Here is a 13,540-nt window from a genome sequence, read left to right as displayed (position 1 = left end):
GGAACGAAAGAAATCACTATCTGTGAGCCCTTGAGAAAAGACGCTCACTAAAATCTTTGGGTGGCCTAAGGAACGTCCATGACCACCTAGTTGAACCTTTTGATGTAGGCCCTCAGCGTCTCTTTGGGCCCTTGTTTGAGGGAGAATAGATAATGTGGTTTTATGGTATCATCGACTGCAGGTGAAGTCGTGGAGGAAAGTCTTGCAGAAATCTTTGAAGTAACAGATGAATTCGGTAGGAAGCAGATTGAACCATCTTTATGCTGAGCCGAAGAGAGTGGTAAAGAAAACTTAACACTTAATGTCATCCATGTACTGGTGAAGGATGACTACATTTTTAAATTTGAGGAGGTGGCCTTCTAGGTCGGTTGCTCCTCCAAATTCTCTGATAGTTAGGGGTCGGAAGTGGTTCGATAGTTTGTCCTCTAATATTTTTTTGGGAGAACGAAACTCTTATCCGCTCGGGAGAACTACTAGGGACCTGAGCTTTTCCCTTTCACAGATTTTGAATGGGTGCATCTCCATAAGATGACGTTTGAGGCCTTTCCACTTGGCCTACTTCCTCAAATGGCGTGTGGAACAGTGCCTGGTGACAGGTGACCGGGGATGGTCGCACAAGCGCCAGGCTGATCAGTTGTGCAGGTGCTTGTATAAAACCAACCATTAGTGGAGGAGGAACCGGCTAAACCCGGTTGGGCCTTCTACTCGAGTCCCTCGTTTGGTGTGAGGGTCCGTTATCAATGCAGCAGGGTCATTTGGTAAGGGACCCTGACTACTGCTTGTTGTTGCTGTTGTTGTACCAACTTTAGCTCTTGGGCAGCTATTAGCAACTCCAAATCTTCTTGTGACAAGGTAACTATAGTGACTCATCCAGTTTCTTCCATCTCCACGTTTTAGATTCAGGCGAAGTTCCCACAGACAGCGCTAAATTTGATCCTGTATGAAAGTGGTGGAGATGACGCGCTGGACAGATGACTCTGTCGTTAACTGGGAGAAGACTCTGAGATGGAGCAAAGACGACACCTGACACTCCTTCCTGCGCACACCTCACAGAGAGCAAAGGGATACATTAGAGTAAGAACTAGGGAGAGGTCTCAGGTGCAGGCACTCTGACGCTCAAGTTAGGATTGTAGCCGAGCGAAAAGTGGAGAAGAAGATGAACAATAGAGTAGATGAGTGCGTGTTTTTCAGCGTGTGAGAACGTATCTGGCCAACGGGAGGATCCCATTTTATACTGACCCTTAGAACCCTGTAATCACAAATATGTCGAGTAATGAAATATGTACAGCCACCCTTCAAAGAAGGTTCTATTTAATGCAGATAAACCGTCATTTGTAACTCATATTAATGAGGCGGCTGAGAATGTTTTATATCAGACTATGTCAAGTAACGCTACGCATTGGAAGTTGTACGACCATTCTCGGAGGAAGATTTCGTTTCCGGTATATACTTTGGTGGCAGAATATTCCCTGTCGAGTAGCTGCTATTCTTTGACAAATTGTTATGATTCTTTGACAATGTTCTCTCCTGGAAGCAGTCCGACCGGCCTAGTTGCCGACCGACTGTATGCTTGGAGGCTTGTACATGAGAAGTGAGGAGCTGAGCCCCGAAGGCCCGACTGACTTCATAGCCGACAGACCGTATGCAAAGTGTCTTGGCGCTGAGAAATGGGAAACCACGTCTCGGAAGTCCAACCGGCTCTTGGGCCGACCGGCTATATACTAAGAGTTGTATCGTAAGAGTGAGGAACTAAGTCCGTTAAGTCCGACTGTGTCTGAGGTCGATCGGCCGTATTCTATGTATCTTGACACTGAGTGGAGAGTTGAGTCCCGATGAGAGTAACTCATTCAGCTGCATATACATGACTCTGATTACCACCTCACCTGACTTTGACTGTCACCTCACCTTGACTTTGACTGCCACATTATCTTGACCATCGATTCCACATTACCCTTGGGGCCACCGCAACACACCATCACAACCTAACAAATCTGCCGAAGGAAAACTATTTGGCCCATTGCTATTGATGTCAGATTGAAAATGACAATTCCGGTTGTTTTGTGTTTTGTTTCTTAAGTTGCTACCAACCTCCTGGCTTTCTGTGCAGCCATGTTATATTATATGAGGGCCATGCGTGGAAGGAGGGATTGATGAAACTGGTAATGACTTGTTGCTTGATTGTATTGGAGTATTGGACATTTCAGTTATCAATCATTAGTTACAGTTTATTTACGCTTTGCAGAATTGCCATTGAGAATTCTAACTCAATATGCCATTTTGTCGTTTAATTTTTCTTTACCTTGTGTGTTTCAGATTTTCATTTGATGTACCTTATTATGCTTTAGAAAACTCTGTTGTGTGCTGAAAACGCCATTTCATCCTGCTTACAAGTGGAAATGTTTCCAGGTGAGAATTGTTTGGCTCTTCAAAATAAAAAATTCTTCTGCAATGTTAATACCAACTTAGGTGATACGAAGTAAGATTAATCATCTTGCTCACATTGTATTGTTTTGTGGTTTATGCCAAATTCAAGTCATACGCATAACAATCAACCATAAGGAACTGACAAACATCCACTTTCCTATTTGATTGATGTTATGCATTGTGTGAGCACAATTTGTAGTTATACATGCTAATTCCTTCAAGATCAATCTACTTGAAACGTTTCTGCTAATTTAACATTTCATGCTGTAGTAGGAAATCTGCTTAACACATGCCTGTTCCTTTGAGCTTACTTATTACTAATGTTTTGGCATCATTTTTTTTTTTTAAATTAAGCGTGTGTAAAAATCAGGTTTTTCTCGTATGGCAACAGAACTGAGATTTTGACAACAAAATTGTAAAAAATCAGGTTTCTGCATTTTGCTTTAATGACTTAGACAACTACTTTTCTCAATTATAGGAATTCTAGTGGTGCTAAAGGCATATCATGTGTGATAAATTATATTCATTGGTTACTTATGGAAGTTGGCGTGAATGAAGCTCAGAGAGGTATTGGTTACCCTGTTGCTTGTTGAATAAATTGTTACTGTCTCTGTTCTGTTGAAGCCCCTTTGCATGGTCTGTTTCTCCAATGATGGTTTATATTGAATATACAGTACACAAAGGGGTCAGGACAGCAATTTTTTCTTCTGTACATACGCTATAGTTATTTTAAACGTTTTTCATGGATTATCTATTCTAGTTGATGATATTTGAACTTTGCCAATATTTGGGCTCCTTCCCATGACAATCCATTGCCATGACTTCTTGGTGCAATGCTGTATGACATATTTCAAGTAGCAATATGTGGTGGGCTTATTTGCAATTGGTACTGCATTTACTGATTTCAGGGTTCAATGAACCCAAATTCAAGGAGTGGAGGTTGTGGCATGGCTGTTCTACCAGAATATATCTGGATTTACAGCCTGAAAGAAACACTACTTCATTGAGTCAATCTCAGAGGCTGCATTTTTCATTTCTGGCCTGGGCTTCAGTGGATAGCCAGATTCCTCTCCACCTAGACCACTACGGGACCTGCTAAAATTGTTGACGTTTTTGGTGTGGACTTCATTGAAGTTAGCATTTGGCTGTCACTGTAAGCTCATAGGCTTTGGTTTCTGATGGATTTGACATTTGCCATGTATTTATTGAGAAGATTCAAACCCCATGAGTTGGCATGCACTTTGATACATATATAGACAAACAGTTTTTTTTTTTTTTTATCTAATCAGTATTTCTATCTATTTCATGAAAATATCCAGTACTATTTTTGTTTGGTCCCGGTCCCTTCTCTTATATAATATATCTAATCCACATTTTATGATTTTGCTTCATTGAGATAGAGAAGCTTTAAGATTGGAATAATGCAGGACAGTGAGTATTGGTGGTTGTTAGGCCATTCCATTTGAAACCTATGTTAGAACACGCTTGGAGGAAGTAGGATTTGAACTATGTTACATATATCTTAATCACTTAGTTTATTAATGTCGAAAAGGGTATGTAGTGTGCTTAAAGGAGTTTCTTCCATTCATAAATAGTAAATTCATAAATTACAAGCAAATTGTTAGCGTTTTCAGTAGAGGATGAACCAAAATTGCAGGTGTCATTTTAGAGAATGTTTCATGGTTTTATTTTTTCTTCCCACCACGTTGGATGTTAGACAATTTTCTGTTAGGATGAAAGCCACAAGGTTAAAGCTATCCCGATATTGCCATTATATGGATTTGAACCATCACCTTGGGAAGAGAAGCCTTTGTATCTGGCTCACTTACCACTAGACTAAGCAATTGTTAGTAAAAAATGTTCCATGATTTGAGATGGTCCTTGGTGTGTAATTTGTGATTTTGGATAATCCACCCAAATTTTTTATTCTAATAATGGCGATGTCTTCAAAAGAGGATGTTATGCTAGCTAACCCAGATGCCTCCACAATAACATTAGTCGTAGCCAAGATTAATCCTGTAAGATTCCATTTTGTGCAACTCTGTGATGTGTCATGATACTTCTCCTTGCATTGATCTTGACTCTTTGGAACCCTTTCTCAAAACTAATAATTCCCCTCCATTCTCTATGCAGGGATTTTATCCTAGCTGTGTTATATTTTTGGTCCAATCATCGCTAATGATCTCAGATTCATGAGGCAATTCTTTGTATAACTAATCACAACTTTCTCATTTATTGTACTTGTATTCATAACTTCACTAAAATGCTTGAGCTTGTTTTCCTATTTTAATGGTGCCTTTTCTTTCCATGAACCAGTCATCTACAGATAGCTGCAAGCTCTTTAACACAAATAACCTTTTGCTGAGAGATATGATCACACTCGCAAACTTTGCATACACTACTTGTTGATCAACTAATCCTGCAATGGATTCATGGTAAGGTAAGCGGATTCACTTTTTTTTATGTATATTTCTAGTTGAACAATCATGATAGTATTTACTACTCTTAATCCACACAGCCTCCCGGTGTTAATGTGCTTGGCCATTAGAGTTCCTCGCACAATGAATGTGATTGCTTTTACAATTTTGTTCAGGTTTTTACACACACACACAAATTATATCTCAACTTTACAACAAACCGGCTTTCTTTATATTTAGAGGCACAAACATGAACATTACATTTAGAACATTAAGTTTAAATTGCACTAGGGAACATGAGAAAGAGTATAGCAGATTTCTGTCTCTCAGAGTTTTTACCTGATCGGTCCTATCTCCATAACTGGCATAAGCAATGTCTTTGCCAATACCCCTCCTGTCTTCACGTTCTCTTCTGCAACAAACTGTTGACTTGACACATTAATCAACTTATCTCTGCAATTTGTTAATTGCTACCGCAAACTAATTTTAATATTCTCATTCCAATTACACAACATTTTTCATCTATTACTTGGGTTCATAAATACACAGCTGGCCTAGTAGGTGGGCTACTCCATCTCAAAGAGTGTCCCCCACAGATAAGTTGACCTACCACTGCTACTACATGTTCATATAATTGTCCAATTTATCAATTACTTCACAGGCTGTCGACGGTTGTGAGAGAGACAGCATACTGAGATAAGGATCATGAGGTTAACAGTGACAGAAGCTTTCTTACTTTCAACAGGAGGATTCGAATGGGCTCAACCAATATTACTATGTCATTTGGTAGACTTCAATGGTGGAATCTTTGGTAAGGGTTCGCAGTGAATGACCTCATCCACTTGCTCTTTGAGGACCATGGAGAAAAAATAGGTCTGGAGCACATTTAAGGGGGAAAAACAATCATAGAGGTGTTTTTTTTAAAGAAACACTAAATGTGACGGCCACGTTTTGGGAAAACGTTCATTCTTATGAATGTTTACTCCGCGAACAGTGGCTACTGTTCTGTTACATTTTCACTAACAATAATTCTTTAGTCTTATCTTTCAGTTGAGATCTAAAAGCAAATTGCCAACTAGAGAATTAAGGCATGTGCATCCTACCATTCGTTCAAGTCTTCTTACAACTTTGCCGTATTTTGCTGTTATTAGCTTTTAGTTTACTTGAGCCTAATAAAGTTGCAGCACATGTGGACACAGTGCTTCATGTTTCTTGGTTCATAGACAAACATGCTTGGTTATTTGTGTATGGTGAACCACTTTACATTCCTTTAGTTAACACTTTATTTGTTGCTAGACAAATCTTCTTTATTTAGTTAACACTTTTTACTGAGCAGCATTCTTTTGACTTGCAAATCATAGCTCTTAATCAAAGTCATTATAGGCTCATACTGTTTCTCAATTAGCTGATGATATCAGGGTAGATATTTCAACCACTCATGTCTTTCTCGTGTCTGAAATGATCATGGAACTTTGATATGTATCATGCCTCATCACCTTCTTGAGCATGTTGTTTCTAACTTGAGTAACCCGGGGCTATGTAGCAGTGGAAGGGTATCAAATTGTCAATAAAATATTCATGATTCGATCCTCAGTTATGACGTATTTGTAGAGAGTTTTTCTTTAAATTGAGTGTGCAACCATAAGATATTAGGTTTCTCAGCTGTCCGTCGTGAGTGTTTCCCGTTTACCTTGATTGCATGTGAAAAATTTTCATGGAGTCGGACCGATCACTCAGGTTCAGTGTTACCTACTTAATCATACTATATATATATATACAAGAATGATACCTTATATAACGATGGATGACATCAATGTCGATGATTTGAGGTGGTCATTTTTTTTTTATTTTTTGCTCTCATATGCATACAATTCTCTTTTCTCTCCTGATCTTTAAAGATTAGCACCAGTATATTGATACGGGTTTGTACCATGTTAGAATTGTTTTGCGCAAACCAGTACTAGTATTGATGTTAATCTTTAAAGACTAACATCAACATACCAGTACCACTGTTTGCACTGATCATTCAAGATAAACACTAACAAAAGATTAGTTGTGCAAATCAGCATCATGTTGATACTAGTTTACATAAATCAGTATTATTAGAACAGGTCTTTAAAAATCAGTACGTTAGAGCTAGATTTTAAAGATTAGCTCCACTTTAATGTTGATTTATAAAAATCAGCGTCATTCTTACATACAGTAGAGAAGAGAATAGCAAATAGGTGAGAGAGAAATAAACAAAGTATTTTTAACTAGTGGGCGATAGCATACATAGATGTCAGATCATTCCCATTCGATATCGGCAAAAGGTGGAACCGTCATTTCAACGGTCTCTTGATCCCGACTTCATAAGATTTCAGAGGAAATAAATCACAGTTAATACTGGACAAAGAAAGGTGAATGGAGATCAAAGGAATTTTGTCATTCCCATTCGATAATCGAATGATACAATGGTGGTCGATATCCATTGCAGCATTATGTGTTTCCAATTAACTAGTTTTTGTTTTTTGGATTAAAAAAATTGGATTTTGGCTTCGGTGTGACCACACAACAGTAGTTACGTAGCGGTTAAGCGCGGCCGCAGTAGCTTTTCGTTTGTTGCAAGCCTCTGCCGCTGGCTCTGCCACGGTAACAGCAGCCGAGCAGGACAGATCAACATCTTCCACTTTCTACTAACTTCTTTTCTAATATTTTACTTTCTAATATTTTGTGTTCTTTTTGACTTTATTACTGTTTGTATCTTGTGGTTCTTATTGTATAAATAATTAGATCCGTTTATTCCTTTGTACCTCCATGGACAAGGCGAAGAAGCAACTGGAGCGTGGACCTCACCTTTGAGCCGCTATTGGTTTAAAGATTTCATCTTGCTGTCGATTTGATCGAAAAGGAGTTGACTTGGCTCCAATGGAGGCATTTGGAAGATAGATTGGGGGTCGAATCGAAGAGAAGCCTTTCGAGCAGAAAGGATGCGGTCGAGAACGGGGACGGCATTCAGTCCGGTTAAGGAATCGCCGGCGGCGGCGGATTGGGAGGTACGGCCGAGCGGAATGCTCGTCCAGACCCGCGGAGCCGACGCCTGTCCTCCCGTCCCCGCCATCCGCGTCAAAGTCAAGCATGGCGCCGCCTGCCACGAGATCTACATCGGCGCCCTGGCCTCCTTCGGTAACATTCGCCACTTCTCTTCCCTTTTCTTTTTGGTCGATGCACGCTCGCCAAGTGTTCGACGATGTGAATGTTTGGACAGGGGAGCTGAAGAAGGCGCTGTCGGCGAAGACGGGGCTCCACCCGCTCGACATGAAGCTGTCGTACAAGAACAGAGAGAGGCAGTCGGCGGCGTTCCTCGACTCCGCCGGCGTCAAGGACAAGTCGAAGTTGCTGCTGGAGGAAGACCCCGCCGCGCGCACCAAGCGCCTGCTCGATTTGCGCAAGGCCGACAAGGCAGAGAAAACCGCCAAGTCGATCTCTGCAATTAGCCTTGAGGTGGACCGCCTTGGTTCCAAGGTAAACTTAATTTCCCCCATTCCATCCCCAATCTCAAGATCTATTCTTCACGGATGCAATTCATCGAATAGGTGTCAGAGATGGAGGCGATGGTGAATCAAAACCGCAAGGTGGTGGATAACGATGTGACCGACCTCATTGCATCCCTAATGAATGAGCTGGTCAAGCTGGACGGCATTGTTGCTGATGGAGATGTAAATGTTCAGAGGAGGTTGCAGGTAAAAAACAATTTTTTTATTTTTTTATAATTTTTTTGCATCTTTGGCTCATTTTGAACTGTTCTTCCATGGCTTCATCTCTGACCATTCTAACATGCTTCAAGCAGATCAAAATGACGCAGAAATATGTAGAAACGTTAGATTTCATCAAGTTGAAGAACACTCAACTAAGCAAACACCATTCCCAAAGTAATCAAATGCTGCAAAAGAGAGATACACAGCAACCACACAACCCATTTCAGCAACAAAACCAGCAGCAGCAGAAGCAAGAGACTGCAGAATTCCAACAGCAAACTCAGCAGCCGGTGGTCATGACAATGAACTGGGAAACATTTGATTCCCTCTTCACGCCATCTACCTCCTCCACCACCACCACTGCCTCCTCCACACCCCATGCGAGCTTCGACTGGGAGCAGTTTTGAGTCCAAATTGAAGAAACAAATACCACTTTCAGAATTTGCAATTTGGTTATATTTTACTTGTGGATCGAAATTCTTGTGTGTCTCCGTCTACTCCTAGTAGGGTTCATTCGGATTGAATAGAAATAATTGAGACTCCATGTTTCATTTTATCTTGTAGAATGTCTCATCTTGTTTGGTTTTCAGACAAGCGGGAATGAATTCATTAATCATTGCAATGGAAAGAAACAAAGTGTTGTGAAAAAGGTCAAATTGATGGTGTTTGATTCAAGCTTATCATTTAGCTAATCATAATTAGCAGTTTGTGTTCTTAAACTAATACTTGTTCGTGCTAATATGAATGCCTTTCTTCAAAAACAAAGATTAGTTTGTGACCTTAAACTAATATTAGTTTGGGCTGATATGATTGCTTTTCCTCATGTCATCTTTAGGGAGATGCCTTAGCAATGAAGACCCATAAAGAGGCGTGTACTTTAGAAGCTTCAAGGTCATGATCAGGTTAGTGGATCTTAGTGGGGTGTATAATTACTTCCTTTTTCTTTGGTTATGATCATAGACTATTTTTGTATTATTTTTCTTGTCGTTTTTTTATTATTATTACTATCATCATTATTTTTATTGTCGTTTTGTTGGATGTATGTGATGAGCCCATTTTGCTTTGTCTTCCAACCAACTGGAGTTGATGGAAATAATATTTCAAGGTATTGTTTCATAACTTTCAGTCAATAAATTGCAAGCTGGATTCCAGCAGGGTGATGCTATTTTCATAATTATTGTGGACAAGTAGTTAATCGAAAATTATTATTATTGTTATTTGGGTTAAATTTCAAGTTTTTCTTTTTATATATATATATATATATATATATATAAAAGAAAGTAGGTTGATGTAGCGGTCAAAGTGAAGAAGGAGTTAATTCTCGATTCGTATCGATGTCATGTTGAAAGAAGTCCAGTGTCACCGTCGAGTGTTCTGGCCGATCAGACACACTAGGCATGTCGCTCAGTTGGACCGAACTTTATATTTAAGTATAACGGTCAAATGTAAAATAAACCCCCGATAGAAAGTCTGATCTTACATATTATCCGAGCATATTTCAAATCTCCAACATAAACCCGATCGACTCAAAGGTTGGTCAGATCTTAGGGGCTCAGCTCCCCACTTCTTCTAATGTAAGGTGTTGGTCCGTGTCGACCGGCTGGAGAGGGTTGAGTTGCCTGAAATACTAAAATACATTTCTCGATCTTTCAACTCAGGTTAGCAACAATAGCATAAAAATAATACAGAAATAACAACTTAAATAAAATCAGTAAAAGGTACCAGAATTTATTTGGTTACAACCTAGGCAGTTGTTAATCCAAGTCAAATGAAAGCTCTTAAAAAGTCTTTTCACTGAAGGCGAAAAAGTCTTTTACACTCATTAACAGCTCAGACTATTGTTAGGAAATCAATACAAAAGTTGTTACATCTTTCCTATGTTCAGGAGTCTTTTTATAGCCCCTAGAAAAACTTATCCTCAGGCTGAAGGCGCCTTCCATAGGGCTGGAAGGCGCCTCCAGCGAGGCACAGGATAAAACTTTATCCTTTCCACCAACGGCTAGATTGCTTGGTCGAAGGCACCTTCCATAGCTATGGAAGAAGCCTTCCATGGCTGGTTGAAGGCACCTTCTGCCTGAAAGTCGCGGAGGCACCTTCAACAAACTGCCTGAAAGTCGCGGAGGCGCCTTCAACTTTTGTTGAAGGTGCCTCTAGCAGCTCCATAGCTCCACTATAGCTCTTCCGCTACTTCGATCGCTTGAGTGATTTCGGCCAACCGAAATAAGGCTCACCAAAACCCAATTTCGACCTTTTCCTCGAGCAAACTTTCGCTCTGGCTACTCATCCCTCGAACGTCGCGCATGTCCTTCTCATCCACTGATGTATTCTTCCGCAACGTCTGTTCCCTCGGACGCACCGAGCCCGTCGGTTCTCTCCCATGCCGATCACATAAAAAATTGGGGCACAGAAAAAAGCTAAGGGTAAAGAAAAAAAATGAAATTTTAACAAAAGGCTTAATTTTCTCAAGTGAAATTTGCATGTAAAAATAAATTTCTAAGTGAAATTTATAGTCAAGTCAAACTTATTTTTCCCTATTTCTCCTTTTGATCACAATAAATTCTAACTGAAAAATAATTTGATGCATTCTAAATACTTAAAAAGTTTTCAGAAAGAAAAAATTCTTAGTTAGCCGGGATAAGTTTTGCAAAAAAAAAAATGAGATTTTTCTAGAGATGAATATTGAATTCATCTTTAAAAAAAATGAGATCAAATTAATTTCGAACAATAATTGAGCTCAGAAGGAATTTTGTAGTTTTTTTAAAAAAAAATCAATTAAAAAAACATGATCTTTGGAATCCAAAATAGATTCCTATCTACCGGATTAACAAAGAAATTTAAGTTTTTGCCAATTCTCTAATTTTCTCATTGTGATATTTAAATTTCCATTTTAGTTTATAATAATTTCTAAATTTCAAAACAGATAATTTTGGATATGCGGAAATTTTTAAAGTTTGTATGTGTTCTTTTAACATTCCATTTTTTATTTTTAGTTTGTCGAAATCATCTAATCGACAAGCTATTGCTTGAATTCCTTTTAACTCATTATTCTCTGTTACTAATTTTCTATATTCTATTTCTGATTTACAAAAATCTTTCGATAATATTTTGATCGATTTAAACAATTAGTCAGAAGGTAGAAACCGTACCTGACTTACCTTGTTGACTTTTGATGCTCCCACTATAGAGCTGTTTTCTTCCAACGCTGCTTCCCCTTCATTGATGCTCTCAATGTTCATTTCTGAAGAACTTTATTTATCTTCTGGTAGGTGCTCGGCTATGAGAGCAGTTTCGGCAATTTCTTCGTCTTCTGTTTCTAATAATGACTCGAAGTTCATCGAGGAGTTGGATTCGGCTACTTTTGGTTATTCGTAGAGTTTTAAGAACTTTTCCCAAAGTTCTTTTGCATTCTCGTAATTGCCGATTCTGTCGACATCCTGGGCAGGTAGAACGCTCAGAAGGTGGAACTCAGCCTTACTGTTAGCCATGAAGTCGTTGCGTTACTTTTCAGTCCATCAATACTTCTCAATTTCTTTTTCTTCTTTGCTTTTAGGCATATCAAACCATACTTAATTGTTAGAGTAATATTAAATTAGTTTTAAAATAAACCTCCATTCAACGTCTCCAAAAAGTGAACTCCCCCTTGAATACTGGTGGGTAGATGCTAGCTCCGGCCATTATTTTTTACTTCGATCGGCGGTTAGTCCTCCTGAAGCTGTTAGGCTCTGATACCACTTGTTGTTCCGAGTCGGCCGACTGGAGAGGGTTCAGTTGCCTGAAATACTAAAATCCCTTTCTCGATCTTTCAACTCAGGTTAGCAGCAATAACATAAAAATAATACAGAAATAACAACTTAAATAAAATCAGTGAAAGATACCAGAATTTAGTTGGTTACAACCTAGGCGGTTGCTAATGCAAGTCAAATAAAAGCTCTTAAAAAGTCTCATTCACTGAAAACGGAGAAGCCTCTTACACTCGTTAACAACTCAAACTCTTGCTAGGAAATCAATACAAAAGTTGTTACATCTTTCCTATGTCTAGGGGTCTTTTTATAGCCCATGGAAAAACTTATCCTCAGGCTTAAGGCGCCATAGGGTTGGTAGGCGCCTCCAGCGAGGCACAGGATAAAACTTTATCCTTTTTGCCGATGACCAGATTGCTTGGTCGAAGGCGCCTTTCATGGCTGGTTGAAGGCGCCTTCAAATCCTGAAGGTCGCGGAGGCGCCTTCAACTCCTATTGAAGGCGCCTCTAGCAACTCCATAGCTCCACTCTAGCTCTTCCGTTGCTCTGATCACCTGGGTGATTTCAGCCAACCGAAATAAGGCTCACTTGAACTCAATTTCGGTCTTCTCCTTGAGCAAGCTTCCGCTCCAACTTCTCATCCCTCGAACGTGGCGCACATCCTTCTTGTCCACCGGCGTACTCTTCCGCAGTGCTTCGTCCCTCGGACGTGCCGAGCCCGTCGGCTCTCTCCCGTGCCGTCCTTCTCGCTAGCCGCGTCTTCCGCTCGACTTCCTATGCTCCTAAACTCCTGCACACTTAGACACAATGATCAAAGCATAACAGGACCTAACATAACTTGGTTGATCACACAAAAAACAATCTTGGAGTTCCAACATAAGGTTCTCAACTTACATCCGCTCGGCCTGAGTGTCGGTCGGACATTTGAGGCCTAGTTTCCCACATAAGCATGACTCCTAGTCTACTACTAGTTGGCCCAAAGCTGATTGGACTCTCTCTAAGAGACAGTATTATCAAAGAATTATAACAATTTGTTAAGGAATATGTCATTGCTCTAGCATATGCATGCAATGGAGTCTTCCTCCACATATAGGAAGGCTATCGTACATATTTCACCACCCGACATACTCTGACACAAAACATTCGCTGTCGCCTCATTAAGCGAAGGTTATGAGAGGCAGTGTAAAATGGGGTCCTCTCCGTTGGCTAAGGACGCGCGCAT

General features: G+C 39.9%; 1 protein-coding gene across 3 annotated transcripts; it reads left to right on the top strand.

Annotated features, from left to right (window-relative positions):
- Positions 1–4,725: 4,725 nt before the first annotated feature.
- Positions 4,726–9,206, top strand: LOC121993126 (BAG family molecular chaperone regulator 1-like). 3 transcript variants are annotated; one of them, XM_042547802.1, is made up of 5 exons: positions 4,726–4,864; positions 7,647–8,006; positions 8,089–8,345; positions 8,417–8,563; positions 8,686–9,206. In XM_042547802.1, the coding sequence occupies exons 2-5, from the start codon at positions 7,811–7,813 to the stop codon at positions 8,983–8,985; spliced, it is 900 nt and encodes a 299-aa protein (XP_042403736.1). In that variant the 5' UTR covers positions 4,726–4,864; positions 7,647–7,810; the 3' UTR covers positions 8,986–9,206. The 3 variants fall into 3 exon arrangements, with proteins under 3 accessions (XP_042403736.1, XP_042403734.1, XP_042403735.1); XM_042547800.1 differs by having other exon boundaries at positions 4,734–4,864; positions 8,671–9,206; XM_042547801.1 differs by lacking the exon at positions 4,726–4,864 and having other exon boundaries at positions 7,609–8,006; positions 8,671–9,206.
- The last annotated feature ends 4,334 nt before the right edge of the window (positions 9,207–13,540 follow it).

The sequence above is a fragment of the Zingiber officinale genome, chromosome 6B (assembly GCF_018446385.1).
Source record: "Zingiber officinale cultivar Zhangliang chromosome 6B, Zo_v1.1, whole genome shotgun sequence".
Lineage (NCBI taxonomy): Eukaryota > Viridiplantae > Streptophyta > Magnoliopsida > Zingiberales > Zingiberaceae > Zingiber > Zingiber officinale.
Note: the sequence above shows the minus strand (reverse complement) of the source record. Positions and strands in the feature narration are given on the sequence as shown.